Source organism: Lynx rufus, unplaced genomic scaffold (assembly GCF_022079265.1).
Source record: "Lynx rufus isolate CCGP_SWC_20201006 ecotype Redwood Valley unplaced genomic scaffold, mLynRuf1.p SCAF_1, whole genome shotgun sequence".
In the NCBI taxonomy this organism is placed as follows: Eukaryota; Metazoa; Chordata; class Mammalia; order Carnivora; family Felidae; genus Lynx; species Lynx rufus.
Window position 1 is genome coordinate 171875213 of NW_025814823.1, and position 17882 is coordinate 171893094.

The following is a 17882-nucleotide window of genomic DNA, read 5'->3' on the forward strand; positions in this document are numbered from 1 at the left end:
CAAACTGTAATTGGCCATACAAACATAATATGTTGTATTAATATTGGGTCTAGTTTGTCAAAGACATCAACTTAGAAAGCTAGCTAAGCTATGGTAATAGCTAGCTTGCTGCTCATTTTTTTTCAATTTTTTAATGAAAATTTTTCTTAGTATATTCATACTTAGAACTTCAGTTCATTAAAAGAACCTGGACTACCAATCAGGCCACTGATCGACTCACCCCACACTGCACCTACAGTGCAGTTCAACCCTGGCTGCACATTAACTGAAATCACCTGTGCAGCTTAACATGCTGATGCCCAGGTGCTACCAAAACCAGGTAAATCAGAATCTGTAATGAAGGGGCCTAGGAGTCAAAAATACATAAATACTCCAGGTGATTTCTCCTGTGCAGCCAAGGATTGAGAACCACTGGCTTCTATCAAGAGTTCCTTCCCAAGGGTTGGCTCATCTCGATCTTATTCTTAGATGTAGATAATCATGAAACCTGGCTTTCCACCACCCTTCTCCAGAAAGTTGAGTTCAGGCAGCTGCCTTCAGGCACACACCTGGATTTTCTGATGTTTCTATCATGCTCCCTCCTACTTCCATTTGTGACTTTACTACTCAAAAGAGTTAAAAATACATCTCTTCTGGTAAAGACTGAAGACCCTCAATTTCCAGGAGATGATAAATCCTAATTAAGAAAATGAGATTCTGAAATGACAAAGTCACAAACACTGTGGGTAATGAAGGACATGCACACATCTGTATGAATTGTATTTCTACTCTAAGGTCAAATAACAGCCTGTAAAGTCATACTCCCAAGAATATAAGACAACTCATATATTTTTGAAGAATCCCAGCTGTTGCCCACTTTCAGTTCTGAAAATTCAATTTTAGAGGAATGTATGGAAGATTCTACTGAATCCAGTTCATTTGCCATAAACTCCTACCATCCACAAAAAAAAAGTGTATATGAATTAGGATAAGCATTACACAAAAGCAGAGCCATTTTTCAGAAGATTCTCTCTTTTACACACTTCCTATATATTTCTTAAAAAACTAAAAGCTCAACATGATTAATGTGGTTAGAAGGGAAAACAGTAACTATTCCACTAAGTTTTAGAGGTGTTCTTAAATGACAGTAGTATAGAGCATGTAATGATGTAATGAGATTGGAATCTAAAATATCAAGAAACTACTACTTGACCCAAACATGTAACTTTTATTGCCATACTAACAGTATACCCAGAGGTGCTTCTACTTTTTACGAAGAAAATGAGAAGATTTCTTGGTTTAGGAAACTCTGACAATCAAACGAATATTGCAAAATGAATCCATAAATGAGTTACTTGCATTATGGTAAGTTTAATCAGCGTCCCTTAAAAATCACATTCCATAATTTAATTGACCTTGTCTATAGAAAATCTTGAGCAATTCATTTTGTGTAAAGAATAAGGCACCTGGATCATTTTCTCAAATCATCAAATTTGGACTATTGCTAACTCAACTCTTACAAAATGAAAGGCAATGTCATTTCAACCTCACAGGCAAAGAACTGTCAATTGGTAACCTTTGAGAAATGGTTTCAAGGTTAAGACATGGCTCCAGAACACTCAACACAGATTTAGTATAAACTCTGTCTATATTCAGCCAGTGTTCATCAGCCACTAAAGAAAATTTGCAAAACCATTTCTAATGCAGTGGTGATAACTATAGTAAGCAGTAACCCTAATATTGAGAGAACCTGTACATCCAACCCAGAACCATCAACACCTGCACCTACACTAGTGCCTAAAGGCTACTTTTCTGGTAAGTGATTTCACGAATGCTTTTCAGTCATAAAATCTATTGGATTTTGGAATTTGGAAAATTCCTCCTGTTTTCTGTCTCATACAATCAATTATAGACCAATTTTAAATTGTTTTGACGTTTAGCTAAGCCCTATGGAGCTGTTATCCAGATTGTGTTTTCAAGCCCAGTTAATTGTTTTCTACACATGGAAATATAATCACAGACTTTTAAGCAAAACTCATTAGGGTTTAATCCATGCAAGAGATGCTTTGTGTTCGAAAAACAGATGAGAAAGTATCATCTGCTTGCTAAACAACAGGACTACAGCTTTCCTTTGGGAGTTTCGGTGACTTTTTAAGAAAAATGTCATCAGCTTAAAATATCTCGTGTTAATTAAATGTTACTCACATAGACGGGATGGAGGTCAACGCCATACATCTCCAGAGATTTAGCAGTCCTCAAGTAATTCAGCTCTGCTTCAGAAGGAGCCTGACCCCTACACCCAGCATAAAAACAAAGAGCCTTACTTTACTAATAGGTACTGCACTTACAGGATATGAGAACCATCTTCACCATATTCACTGGAGAAATAAATAATCCTTTGTCCTAATGCAAACTTAAGTCTTAGTATTTGAAGAAGTCCCTTGCCTTCTTGGTGACAAAATTTTACACTCTGAGGTGAAACTTGTATTAAGTTAATTTCATTTACCAAATCTGTTTTTGCTCATTATAGCCAATCCCAATGTCCCAGCATATATTAAAAATTCTGTTTCAGAAACCCTCAAAGAGATTCAGAATATAAGCACTTGAATTAAAGAATATATCCTTTACAAAGAGTAAAACATCTCCACGCACCAGCAGCTCTCCATCAGGAGGAAAAGGAGAATAGTAGTGGGCAGGGAGAAGAGAACGGGCTCCCCAACACCTAACTGGGGTCTCTCCCCAACACCTAACTCAGCATCTCCTGACTACGTATGTAGTTTGAAAATACATTAATATTTATAAATTGTAAAAATACTTGTCATTTTCTTAATACAAAGTATAGAAATCATCCCAAAATCTTCATTGGTGATAATTACATAAATGGTATTCATTCCTAATGAGTGTGAGCATCTGCCTGGAATCTCCATGGATGAGTGGAACTCTGTGTGTGTGTGTGTGTGTGTGTGTGTGTGTGTGTGTGTGTGTGTGTGTGTGTAAGAGAGACAGATTTTTAGTTAACAAAAGGAGCTATGAATTTTTTAAATTAATAAATCCTGCTTTGATGCATCCAATGTTTCAGCCATGGTACCCTGGAAAATCCAGCAATACACCTCAATTTTGAAATCTATAAAGAATGTTCATGACAAATTAGACACAAGAAAGCTACTAAATCTTGATCAAGCTTTATTCTCTTAGAAATAACAGTCACACTGTCAATACCATCACATAAAACATGTAAGGCCCTTTACCCAAAGCTCCTTGATAATTTCAAAAATGTAATTGTACTTTGAAACTCCTGGAATTAGTATTCTCAAAATGTGCCAAACACACTGCCCTTCATAATGTTATAAGAGGCACTCTCTTAGCATCCACTTCAGGGAAACCTTAAAATGAAGGACTCTATAATCAGGCTTAAGAGCATTCTGGTGCATGCTAATACAAGATGGAAAGCCTGGTTTCTCTGATTACAATTCAGCAATTGACTTCTGCTGCTACTCACTGAAACAGATCCTTTAGGCAAACATTTTTTGTTGACCAGATTAATTCTACATTTTTTTTCTTAACTATAATAGATCTGAAACCAAGCAAATTCAAGAGGGAATGTTACATAAGAGGGAATAAAGCAAAATTAATCAGTATAGAGGATTTAACCAAAATAACTATAATTAAATTATAACTTCAATGCTGCAGGCCATTAATTGAAAATCCTACTAGGGGAGTGTGTATATTCTCAGAAGTGCATGTGGTGTTAACATAATACCCTCCAAGGTGTCATCATGATTTCCAGATTCATTGCTGTAGACTGAATAGGACTTTGCTTATAACTGTAAAGAATTTACATCCTTAAGACAGACCCAATCCAGAATACATTAAGGCTTTTGTGGTTTTAAAATATACTTATAACTAGAAGAATAAATTTCACAAGGTACTGATGACTGAAAAAATAGGAAATTGCAAAATAACAATATATACAGAATGATTCCATTAATGTTAAATCATACATACATAAATCTATACAAAATAAATTTTCTTTATGTGAATTTATGCATAAAGAGAGGTCTGGAAGGCCATTAATCAAAAATACATTGACGTTAGGTTTTGAAATTTACTCTCTCCTTTACATTTTTAAAGTTACTTGGGTTTTCTATGAGCATTTCAGTGTTATAAGCAGTAAAAAAAAAAAAAAAACTTAAAAGAAAAAAATACTAGAATGTTCAAGGCATATGTGAAGAATTTATCATTCTAGAAACTTTTCTTAAGACTACCAAGAGCAAAAGATGATACTTAATGGATGATGTAACATAAGACATGATTTTTTTTCTAGCTTTGGTTGTATATCAAATACAATATACAACACTGTGCAATTTTAAGGAGTATAATGTATTGATTTGATACACTTATATATTGCAAAATGACTACCAACATAGGGTTAGCTAAGACCCTCATTTTGTCACATGATTACATTTCTTTCTCGTGTGGTAAGAGATCTACTCTCTTAGCAACTCTCAAGTATATTGATGGTTCTTGAGGGCATTACTCAAAGTGAAATAAGACAGAGAAAGACAAACACTACGAGAGCATTTGAAGTGGAATCTGATAAAGCCAATCTCATAGAAACAAAGACTACAATGGTGGTTGCCAGGGACTGGGGATGGGGGAAATGGGGAGATGCTGACTAAAGAATATAAACTTTTGGTTATAAAATGAAGTACTGGGGATCTAATGTACAGCATGTTGACTATAGTTAATAAAATGTGATTCTTACATTAAAGTTTTATGAATCCTTTCTATGGCTTCTTCAAGTTCTTCCTTCTGATCAGGAACAAACCGGTACTCTGACACATAACCTGCAGTATGCTTATATGGGTCGTAATCTCCAAGCTCAGCTAAAAAACAAATTGTATTTTTTTCCACTTTAGAACAATATTCCTAAAAATACTCAAAAATATTCCTATCATGCCAAAAAATTTTCTTCAAATGTCTTATTAATAAATTCATACATAACTAATTTTAATAAAAAACAACTGGTGAGTATATATGAACGGTATAAATAAAATCTTGTCTTAAGAACATAAGTTCTATATTTTTGCTTTCGGAAAGACTGTAATTATCATTTTCATTTCAATTATTCTTACCAGGTTGCATGAAATAAAATGGCATAAATAGAATTTATTGTGCATATATTAGAAAAGCTAGAGGCAAAAAACAATGATGATGTCAACATATCCTCTCAGAAAAAGGCATCAAGAGTATATGAATCAAAATGTATATGCCCCAAACAGCAGTCAGGGAAATTTAACATAATGCTGTATATTAGTTTATACAAAGAAGCAAAATCAAACCAGAAGCTCATCATATTACATTTATTAAAGTTTTCCTCCCTATGTTAATCCACCTTCCAAGTCCAACCCAGTTCAACTATGTGCCATTTTTCCTAGGACATTTTTTTCCACACCATCTCTGAACTGGAAATGCCATAAAGGCAAGGAAAATGCTGTCTCATTGCCCCCATCCCTGGCTTCATTCTTAGAAAGGACTCAGTATTTGTAAGTGGAAACATCCTCAGCCTCCAAAATGACAATGCAGTGTGGAGCTTCCCCCACATGGTTGCCACATTGATGCCAAGAGCTGAAGCGCAATGAGTGACAAATGTGTGCCACACCCTGAACGGTCACTGGCATCTGACCACATGGAATCTTCACAACAGCTGCCTGGGAGCAATGTGATCTCTGAGACAAAACAGCTTGAGGGGATCAATAAAACTCAGGTGGGATGTAGACTAGAAGGGCTTTTCAGACACTCCACCTAATTAAGAATCAATGCTGTTCCTGTGACTAAAACTCCAATGTGACCTATTACAAGGGATATGTAACTGGTTTCACTTTTAACTCTTCTGAGAAAACACTGATTAAAACTTGAATTTTGACTAAATATTTTTTTAGGAAAATATCACTTGATAAGAAGAACTTTAGTACCTAAACTTGCTTAAAAAGAAACATTCACATTTTTTTTCTCAATATGCTTTAGTGGAACCTACACTGGATGGCATATGCTCCCAGCTGAGCAGCGATGTTGACAGGGCAGGGCAGCCGGCCCTGAAGGACATCTTGCTTCACCTGCAAGAAAAACTGATATCTAAAAGAGAAATGGAAAAAAGAGATTAATGATATCTTACACTACCCAGACCTGAAGTTTCAGTCTCTGATAATCACAGCAACAGCCAATCACCTTGAAGGAAAATAAAGCCACTTCTGTGCTTTTATGAGGGAGCTGTTGAGTGAACAGGAACTATTTAAACACACATAAGCAATACAGGGTAGTGGCTCAAAAGTGTAGGCTCTCAAGTGAGACTGGATGGATTGCTTCCCAGCTCCAGTATTCATCTGGGCAGCTACTGACCCTCTCCAACAGCCAGACTCTGCACCTGCAGAGCTGGGACAGCGAAGTATCTACACCTCATGAGGTCAATGTGGAAGTTACATAAAAGCTACTCTCACCATTCTCATTAATGCCACTGCCACTACAACTATGACACGGTCTTACTGGTAGGAACAACCTTTATGATGTGTTACCTACAGGGTCTAAAACCATGGGTACAGGATAAAAAGGTCATTATGGTGCAATTCCATCAATTCTCATGCCCATTATCTATGGCTTTGTTCATTCCATTTGCCTAAAAGAACCTGTTAGAATAGTGCCACCCACTGTCCCAAATACTGTTAATATAGTAACTCATTCTAAGTGTTTTACATACAGTAATTTATGTTAAGACTTTAAAATAGGGCCAGTACTATTATTGTCTCCATTTTGCAGAATGAAGTAACTAATAGACACAAAGAGATGAAGTCAAGTATCTCATCCAAGATGTCACAACTAGTTAAGCAGCAGAACCAGAACTGGAACCCAGGCAATACGACTCTAGAACCTCTTAATCAGGATGCTATGCAACTTTGGCTGGCTTGCCCTCCTTCTCTCCCCCATCCAGTCTTTCTGCCTGTGGAGTGAGGGTGAGAGAAGCCAGAGATACATGAACCAATACAATGAACCATCAACACCGTCCTCAGCCACCACTACCTACAATGCAGCATGCATTCACACACTCATGCACCAGGCTGTGTCCTTTGTAATTTCTCTTTCTTTGCAAGCCAACTCTTGATGTCACTGGGAAGGGCAGGAAAAGGGCAAAGGAAATGAATTATAAAAGTCAGCTGTATTAAGTTTCTTTTCTCCATGCTCACAACCAAAGGCCATAGTGAGGGAATCCAAATGTTAGATACTACTCTGATTATTTCTAGAAGACTGGACCAAGTTTGATTGCATCCACAAGCTTAAGAGATAATGTTCTTAACACCTTGTGTTTCCTGAATTCCCATTTTAGTAAACAGCACCACAGTCTCCATATATCCAAGTAAGAGAAACCTACCAACAATGTGCAACCCTGGCATGTGCATTCAGTCACTAAACCTGTTGTCTTTTGGAATCCACTCCAGGTCACTATCCACCCGATTTCTGAAACCTTCAGTGCTCTGCCAACATTCACACTTATCTCCCTTCCAAACAACCTTCCCGAAAAGTAGATGAAATTCTTAACAGAAAAATAGGATCATATCACTCCCTGGAAAAAATAAGACCTTTAAAAAATTTCATTTTGCTTTCAGAATAAAATTCAGATCCTTAAGAGAGTTTGTGACATGCAGGCCTCGGTCTTGGAGTGGCCTGCCTCAGTCTCCTTTGCAAATGGGCTCTATGGCCTAGGGTCCCCATCTGCACCCCTGCCACTGGTGATCATGCACCAAGGCCTACAAGAGGTGGCTGCACTGGTTTCCACAGGCCCACAAGTGACAGCACAGCAGTCATCCCCTCCAATGGCTCTCTCCTGGCCACCCACGATTATTTCCGGTGCCACCAAGGTTCCATGTCCAATAACAGCTCCTGGGAAATGCAGGGCATCCTGGAGAAGCCACGCCTCACCACCCGGGTCTCCCCAACACCAACCCAAATCCTGGTAGGCAAGCTTCTTTTTCACCAAGTCCACGGCTCCAGTCCATGGCTACAGTGTTGGGAGTCCCCAGAATGCTCAGAATCTCCCCCAGGCCTCCAGCGGCACTAATACTTGTGACCTGGCTCTGGAAGCCAGGAGGAGGCAACCTGGTGGCCAGCCTGACAAGGCCAACATCGGGCCCCAGTCCTGGGTGGCCACCAGCAGCCAGCAGCCTTCAGGAGGTGCTGGGCTCATCAGAGCCCTTCCCTCCCCTCTGCTACCCACTACTAGGCAAGCTGCAGCCAGCAAAAGTGGTTGGGTTCTCTACAGCAAAACAGCAAAAAGGAAGTTGAGAGAACCCCACTCTTTACTCTCCAAGCCACACTCAAGCCTTCCTGACACTCTGCAACCCGGTGGCTTGCACCAAGAGAAAAATAAACTACAACCAGTTTAAAAAAAATCCTCGGAAGACTTGTGCTTCTTGAGCCAAAATTTCTTGCCATTAACCAATGACTATCTCTACTCCCTAACTTGCGTTTACTTTTCTAGCCCTACTTGACTACTCCCCATGCCCTGAATGCTCATCTTGGATATCACATCCACTTTGTTATAATCATCTATCCTCCCCTTGAGGAGGAAAAAAGCAGAGTAAAGTACTATTAGCAGAACTTAAATACAAAAGCTTATACACTGAAGACACATTTTGCTAGAATTACTACTGCTTGTTGGAAATTAACATTTATTTAGCTACACTCTCTCTATTGTTAACTTGGAATTTCTTTTCCTGAAGTGTTTTTTTTTTTTAAGGAAATGGGTCACAGATGCATATTTGTCTTGTTCTATTAAGACTTTTATAACATCTGACTGAACAGTCAAATCGCTTGCCAAATACAGAAACAGAGGAACCTAATCCCACAAGAGTTTGCTTCAAAGAGAAGAGGAAAGAGAAACAGAGGGGGATGAAAACACAAAGAACTGAAACTGAGAGAAAGACAAACAGATACAAAGAAATGGACCATATCCCATCAGTGACTGTAGTCTCAGTATATAGGTCTGGCACATAGTAATTGCTCAATAAATGTTGACTTGATGGATAGATATACAAATGAATAGGTAGACAGATGGCTGAAATGGAAAAAACTGAACACTCTTTGCTGTCTCTGAGAAATTCACAAAGAAAAAGAAAAAAGGACATCTGTTCAAACTTCTCTGGACAGCCTGCCTTTTAAAGATACCAGAGATCTTTAAGTCATTGCATTAAAGAAAAATCCACTAAAATCAAAAGACAAGTAAACTATTTTTAATTAAGAATTTGCTTAATCTTTATCACAGCAAGCATCATATCAGTTTTTATACGACAAATTCATGATACAGTAGAATCATATTTCATATACTAAACAAATATTTTATCATTATGTCAGGGCCTATTTTTAACTAACTGCATATAACTTATTTTGTCGATTTTATGGGACTTAGTGTACATTTAATATTTTATTTAAATCACAAATTTAGAGTTGGTGAGTCTTTCCCTCTGTTACTCTGCTTAAGGCTATGATTGGATGCTTGAATCTTTTTTATCTGTGGTTTTAATTAGGGGGAAACTGCATGCCAGTTTGCCTAGGACAGATCTTCTTTATGCCTGTTATACATGTATAACTATTAACAGCTCTTCTCATCATTCTCCAAAGTGTGAGGGTTTTGATGATCAACTCTACTGTGACCCTGGTTATACTATACCCCTATTGGAGAAAAATGGAACACTCATTAAAGATGATCCACTTAATAAGGAAGCTTTCCAGGCATTCTGGTGCAAAGAAGAGGCTTCTTAAAGCAGGTATTGGTTATATTTTCATGTAAATTAATATCTTGGTGTATACACACTGTCTTCCTAGCTAGATCATGAGCCCTGGGGTAAAAAAGCTGGGTCTTCCACCCTGTCCACAGTTACCGCACTACTCCCAGTACAACACAAGTGAAGGGCTTAAAATATTGGCTTCACAGTTTTCTGCTCATCTGACATTCACTGCAAAGAGCTGAGCTGACACCAACGATGTACAAGCTGTTGAGCACCATTAAGAACTTAGCAAGTATCAGAGGTTTGCTTCAAGAAGGGGCAGAGACACCCCATTCTTTCCAGAGCCCAAACGCAAGGTTCCCTGAAATTCAGTGGCCCAAGATGCTTACACCAACAAGCCTGAAGCGCACCTTCCAGCGACTTAGGACCCGGTGAGAAAACAGCAATCTGGGGACAGGGAGAAGTCTGATTTCAGTGCCAGGTGAATTTGACACTGAAGAATCTAAGAGGAGAGTAGCTACATACAGGGAAGCAGGATTGTTTTCTGCCTCCCACACAGAGGGAACCTAGCATGTGATAAGAGCCTAATCATTTCAGATAAAACTTCACTGTGAAGGACAGAGGGAAATGTTTATGATACACAAAATATTGAACATTGCAGGGGAAAATGGCATGTATTGCTTAATAAGGAGAAAAATAGTAGAGGAAGCACACATTGATTCTCAAGAAAAAGGGGCAAAATCAGGAATAACACTTTCATCTCAAAAGTATAAAACTGATGATTACAATACAGGAACAAGTAGCAATAATATCACCTTACATTTGTATAATCCTTTAAGGTTCACAGATTTCTTTTGCATCCATCCCAGAATGTGACCCTTGTCTCAACTGTGTTGTATCGAAAACCCTTATCCTCACTTAGAGGGGACAGAAACTCTGGACATGAACATGTAGTTTCAGGCCATTCAGCTGGTAAAGAAGCTAAAACAAACTAATCTTCACAAAGTGAAAAATAGGAATTTCCATATGAAAATAATAAAATTTAAAAAAAATAAGCTTAATGTCAGTCTCCAAAGGCTGCTCTAAAACATTACAAAACAAAATTAAAAAATCAAATACCTATGTTAAAAAAATTTTTTAATGTTTATTTTCAAGAGAGAGAAAGAGAGCACAAGCAGGGGAAGAGCAGAAAGAGAGAGACACAGATTCCGAAATAGGCTCCAGGCTCAGAGCTGTCAGCACAGAACCCGACACGGGGCTCGAACTCACAAACCATGAGATCATGACCTGAGCCGAAGCTGGACATTCAACCGACTGAGCCACCTAGGCGCCCCCAAATACCTATGTTTAGAAGTTAAAGAGTGTCCATTATGAACGAGTCATTTGGAACATTGTTTTCTTTTTTAGAAACTGTTCTTAGATCCTTGAAGGTTCAGAAAGCTTCCAGCGACATCACAGATAGGGTCGTCCAGCAAAGCAGTAGACAGTCTCTCTGTCCTCCCTCTCTGCAAGACTGAAATTCTCTCTTGGGTCACTACTGAATCTCCTTGGTACTCAGGGCACTGGACACAGTGCTCCATGTAGTTATTAAATGATGGTAGCTGAATGAGTGAGTTCTGTCCTTACACACAAATTCAAGAAATGTAGGCAAGAGGGCAGACGTAGGAGGATTCATAATTAAATGAACAACTATACCCAGAAAGTTGTGACTAGTGGACTGACTTTAAGCTGGAAGACCCATCTCAGGGCTCCAATCCAAGCTGGTCTTTTCCTCCCTAATTTCTTAATCAGTAATTTGAAAACATAAAGTACTTATCATTATTTTTACTTCAACTACCCCTATCATCTATGGAACATTATATTTTTGTGTTAGGGTCAGTACTTGGCCTGTATATCATCTTATATATTCCTTTCATTGTCTTTCTGAAAAAATACTTTAATTCGTTTTTGCAGATGAGAAAACGGAGACTTTAAAAGGTTACATAGTTTTCTCAAATTTACACAGCTAGTGAGTGGCAGAGCAAGGATGCAAACCTCAGCCTATCTAATTCCAAAGCCTGTCTTCTTAACCAAAATGTGTGTTATGCTTATCAAGTGTGCAGGGGATACAGAGCTATAAATGATCCAGAATATGTGGAAGGCTGTTGTAATATTTTGAATCAGGATTAAAAATAAGCTTAACAGATACCATGAGGACACAAATTATCTAAAGAGCCGATGAAGAGAATAGACTTTAGATAACATTAATTTTCATGTCAAAACTTACGAACAACCCAAGAGCCAATACACAGTAGGCTGGAAGAGTTTTCCAGAGAATTGAAGCAAGATAAATGTTCAACTTGCAAATGCTGACCTAAGTATACTTTTCCTTTAATAGCATATATTGGGAGATTTGGGGTTTGGGTTTTAGTTTCACTTTTGCCAAAATCATCTCATGCAATTGACTCCCTTTGTAAGGTCCATGATGCCTATCCATTTAAATGAACCTATTCATGCAAATTAATGACTTAATCTTTAGGACATTCTAAAAATCAGTATGTAGTGATATCATATTGAGTCATATTAAACTTACCTAAGCTCAACTATATGCTCTGGGTAATAAAAATAAATTATTTTAGGTCATGGCTACTAGCTGGAAGCCAACTCTGTAATCTGGTTCTTAGCTACATGATCTGGTCTAATATGTGAGGAAAAGAAGATTGCAGGGAATATGTTGTGAGGTTGTACGTTACCCACAAATCTATACATTCTGCTCATGAGCTGGTAGTAGATTATGAAGGGAAATTTCTGTTCATAATATTAGGTGAACAGGTTTAAAATAATGCATTCTAAAATACCCATTTCTTTCCTTATGAATAATAAATCGAGTATCTTTTGGAACCCAACCCTCACTCAAGATGTAACTCCACTGACCTGCTGGAGCGAGGAGAGAATGAAATAGTAAGTGCTACCATTTATCAAGCACTTACTGACCAAACGCAGCCAACTAACACAAGCTTTACATTATTTTTAGTACACCATTTCATGCTTACAAAACCTTATGAGACAGGTATATCTCCAATTTACAGTTGAGGAAAGTGAGGCACAGAGAGGTTACTGACAACCTCAAAATGAAGGACTTTCCTGGTATTTTCATAAAATGTTATTTCCTTGCAATTTCCTAATAAGTTACAAACATGGGTGTGTGTGCCTTTGTGTGTGTTTACCACTTGGACTCAGTTTCCCCATGAGCCCATAACTCAGAAATCCCTCAACTGCAAAGAGTATTCACGAAGCTCTAATGTAAATATGACCCCTCTCCTTAATTCCTTCCCAACACAACGGCCCTTCCCCCATAGAGGTGTGCTCCTGGAAGGCCTCACAGGACAGCCCTCCTTTAAAAGTGGTCCTTTATAAAGTGGAGACGGAAGATGTGAATGAAGCTTGGCACAGTTCTAAAAATGAGGCCTAATTACAGCACTCCAGAGAAGCACAGGAAAGGTCCACTTCGCCTCCTCTTTTCTCACTCTTCTGAGTGCAGTCCAGAATCAAGACAAAAGAATCTAAGGAAAACCATGAAAGGATGGAATAGGAACAAAACCACAGACCACCTTCGTTATCAAAGACACAATTTCCAAGGTTTTGAATAATGCATTCAGCTTTCCTTGAGCCAGTGATACGGGTTCACTAAGAAAGCTGACCACTTAGAGTTAAGTCAGGGAAAATGCTTTTGTTTGCTACCACATACAGTCTAGTGGAGTTCAGTGAAAACCTAACACTACTGCCTGCTCTTTATAAGCCACTTTCAAATGTTGGCATGGACCATTTTTAATAATATAATCAATACCAACTGGAAATTCTGCCATAACTGAAATAAAATATTTGATGACAAAGGTGAAAGAATACACTGTGAAACCCTGTTGTTGTTGTTGTTGTTTTTCTCCTTTATACTGAAAGCAATTATCTTTTCATTTCCTGTGGAGATAAACAAAAGCCCTGGACAACTCACATTTAAGCTATAACCAAATAAAAAGAAATAACTGGCTCTTCAAATTTGTATTTACATATGCAAACTGAGTATCAAAATATCCTTCTTTTACACAGTTCAAACAGCTACTGACTACAAAGGCCAAATGCAGTCTTCACAATAATGATACAGAAATATCCCATCACAGCAGATGCAAAATCTATCATCATGTCACCCGGGTTCATGCCATTGTTCACACACATCTATCATCAGACACTGATCTTCCTCATGCAATTCTAGTTTAAATTTAACTCTCAGTGGAGATGCATTACAAAACAAGGTAGACACACATCCAAATGTTTGACCCCACTTTGTATTAAATAAAGCCCTCTGTATATGCCATACATGAATTGTTCAAAAGCAAAGTCAATACTATACCTGGTTATTTCTTCTTTAAGCTTACATGGATCTTCAGCATAGAATTTAATACCAAAATACAAAGTATATGGAGGTCCAGCTAAAATAAGAAAAGTTAAATTTCATATTAAAAATTAGTCAAAGTAGAAGTGTAATATAATACAACTATTAAAAATTACACTCACCAAAAATATTTGCAAACTGCATATTCAATAAGGGGCTAATACCCAAAATACATGAGGAACCCCTACAAGTCAATAGCAAAAAACAAACCAATTTAAAAATGGGAAAAGGACCAGAATAGACATTTTTCTAAAGAAGACATACAAATGCCCAACAGACACATGAAAAGATACTCAACATCACTAATCATCAGGGAAATGCAAATCAAAACCATGAGATATCACCAGACGCCTATAAGAATGGCAATTAGCAATAGGACAAAAGTGTTGGTGAGGATATGGACAAAAGGGAACCCTTGTATACTGTTGCTAGGAATGTAAATTGGTTCAGCCATTATGGAAAACAGTAGGTAAATCCTCAGAAAATTAAAAAGAGAATTACAACATGATCCAGCAATCCCACTACTGTGTATTTATCCAAAGGAAATGAAATGAGGATCTCGGGGATGTATGTGCTCTCCCATGTTCATTGCAGCATTAATCATAATAGCTAAGATATAGAAGCAACGTAAGTGTCCATCAGTGAACTAATGGATACTATCTACATATATCACATCACATCACACACACACACACACACACACACACACACACACACAGGAATATTATTCAGCCATAAAAAAGAAAGAAATCTTCTCATTTGAGACAACATGGATGAACCTGGAGAACACTATGCAAGGTGAAATAAGCCAGACACAGAGAAAAAATAATACTGCCTGATCTCACTTATATATGGAATCTAAAATAGTCACATACATAGATGCAGAGAGTAAAATGGTGGTAGCCAGGGAATCTGGGAGGGAGAAATGAGGAGATGTTGGCCAAAGGGTACAAAGTTTCAGTTATGCTAGATGAGTGAGTTCTGGGGATCTAATGAACAGCATGGTGTCTACAGTTAATGATAACATGCAAACACACACACACACACACACACACACACGCACGCATGCACGCAATTATGCAGAGGTGATAGATAAGTTATTTAACTTGATTGTGATGATCTTTTTATGATATATACATATATATCCGTTTCCGACCTGGGTTGGTTCACCCCTCCTTAGGCAACCTGGTGGTCCCGCACTCCCAGGAGGTCACCATATTGATGCCGAACTTAGTGCGGACACCCGATGGGCATAGCGCACTATAGCCCAGAACTCCTGGGCTCAAGCGATCCTCCTGCCTCAGCCTCCTGAGTAGCTGGGACTACAGGCGGGTGCCACCGTGCCCGGCTCATATACTGAAACATTCAACTGTGCACCTTAAATTTATATAATTTTTATATGTTAAAGGTACCTCAATAAAGTTGTTTTAAAAATTACACTCATGGGGCCCCCCCGGGGGCTCAGTCAGCTCAACGTCTGACTTGATTTCAGCTCAAGCCATTATCTTGTGGTTCCTGGAATCAAGCTCCACACCAGGCTCTGCACTGACAGTGCAGAGACTGCTTGGGATTCTCTCTCTCCCTTTCTCTGCCCCTGCCCCATGCACACACTTGCTCACTCTCTCTAGAAATAAATAAAATTTAAAAAATTATACTAAGAACTTTTAAACACCCAAGAAAATATAAAATAAAAAACAGGATTGAGAATTATGTAACAGTAGGACAACTACTGGTATCTAAGTAGGTACACATCTATGTGTTCATGAACACAGGAAAAAAAGAGAAGATCAAATATATCAGAATGTTACCAGTTCTTATCTATGGTTAGTGAGGTTATGCACAGTTTTTATTTATTCATAATTTTCCCATTTTCACATTTTCTACAACATACATGTATTTTTCTTCATAATGAAGAAAAGTTAATGATAAAACAAATGGTTTTTAAACCACCCACCTATTACTATTGCAAAAAGTACAAAAATATGCATCTGCAAAAAGCTGATACAAATAAACGGATATAGTATCCAAACTTAAATGCTTAGCAGCAGGTGGACTGTTTATGTCAACCACAGGAAGTATATATGGCACCCTGCAACTGTTTAAATGGGCAGAGGGAGAACTCCATGTGCTGACTGGGAAAGATTTCTAATCTATTTCTGATGGCAGAAATATCCCTTTTGTGAAGAAGAAATTATCTATGAAAATATGTATTCCACCCTAGAAGAATACACAAGAAAAGACACTGGCAAACTTTGAGAAGCAGAACTGGAAACTTTTTTTCCACAGCTTTCATGAGGTATAACTGACAAATTAAATTGCAACACATTTAAAATGTGCAATGTGATGATTTGCTATATGTAAACATTATGAAAGGATTCGCCTATAACACATTTGTCCTTCACATATTTACATATTTACTTTTTTTTATTTGTGTGTGAGAACATTTAAATTCCACTCTTAGAAAAACTAATAATTTTCTTTCCATATGTCTCTCTAACCTTTAAAAAAAAAAAAGATCATCAGTGAGGCTATGTGGTAGGATTATAAGCAATATTTGTCTCATTCGTAAACTTTTCTGAATCTAAGAATGTGGGTTTTTTAATTTTATTTATTTATTAAAAAAATTTTTTTTGAGAGAGAGAGAGCAAGCAGGGGAGGGGCAGAGTGAGGGGGAGAGACAGAATCTCAAGCAGGCTCCGCACTTAGCACGGAGCCTGATGCAGGGCTCAATCTCATGACGCTGGGATCAAGACCTGAGCTGAAATCAAGAGTCAGACACCCAACCCACCCAGGCGCCCCTGAGAATGTGTTCTTATATATTTAAGAAGACATTTCTCATCTCAGTCATTTACTACACACCGAAGAACAATGTGCACAAATACCAAAAAAACAAAAAAACAAAAAACAATGTGCACAAATATCATATATATATATATGGAATAAAGCTGGAATTGTACTTACATGGGGAAACATAAAATATAATTCAGCATTCATATTGTGAAAGAGAACACAAGCCCCCTGGGTGCCAAAAACATCATATTATGCTCTCACTAGACATATTTCTATTTCAGAGGGTCTGAATCTAACCTGTACTGTTTCCAAAACTTCTGTGCAGTGTAGTAACTAGATCTTATATTAAATCTGTTTTAAAATGTATTTCTTACCTGGTATATTAATCAGTGGTCATAATTTCTAATTTTTTTCTTCAACAAAAGCTCTCCCACACAAAAAAGGATGTCAAGTATTCATGTCAGTAAAAATATTTCCACTTACATATTGTGACCCCAAGTCTCTGACAGTGTGTAACTGACACAAAGTAACCCCAGTCTATTTTCATTTTTACTGAGTAGAAAAAAAGGGACAAATTTAGAGGCTGGGGAAAGGAAGTTAAGCTGAACAGGTCAAAAAGTCATAATGCATTTTTAATATACAAATTTTGTTATTATTTATTGTTATCATGACACACATGTGCTGTGTCTGTGGAAACCCTGTTCCTGGCATACAGAAGTTAACCGACAGTAGGGCCTTGCTCCTCTCCCCTCATCTATGCCTTTCTGGACAAGGTGTTCCTTAAGCTAGAGCTTTTTTAAAAAATGAATTTCAAAATTTTTTGTTATAATTTTTTAGCATTAGAGTTGATTCCATATGTTTAATTTCTATGATCACTTAATCACTATGTTTATATTTCTGACAAATACACC

At 37.7% G+C, this 17882-nt stretch overlaps 1 protein-coding gene across 1 annotated transcript in view; it reads right to left on the reverse strand.

The window, feature by feature from the left end:
* Positions 1-17882, reverse strand: part of EPB41L4A (erythrocyte membrane protein band 4.1 like 4A) — a 256160-nt gene that overhangs the window by 94441 nt on the left and 143837 nt on the right. The window contains exons 4-7 of the mRNA XM_047090213.1: positions 14140-14218; positions 6017-6114; positions 4745-4865; positions 2185-2272 (exon numbers count right to left, since the gene is read on the reverse strand). Of these exons, the coding sequence (XP_046946169.1) occupies positions 2185-2272; positions 4745-4865; positions 6017-6114; positions 14140-14218 (386 nt within the window). The remainder of the gene's footprint in view (positions 1-2184; positions 2273-4744; positions 4866-6016; positions 6115-14139; positions 14219-17882) is intronic.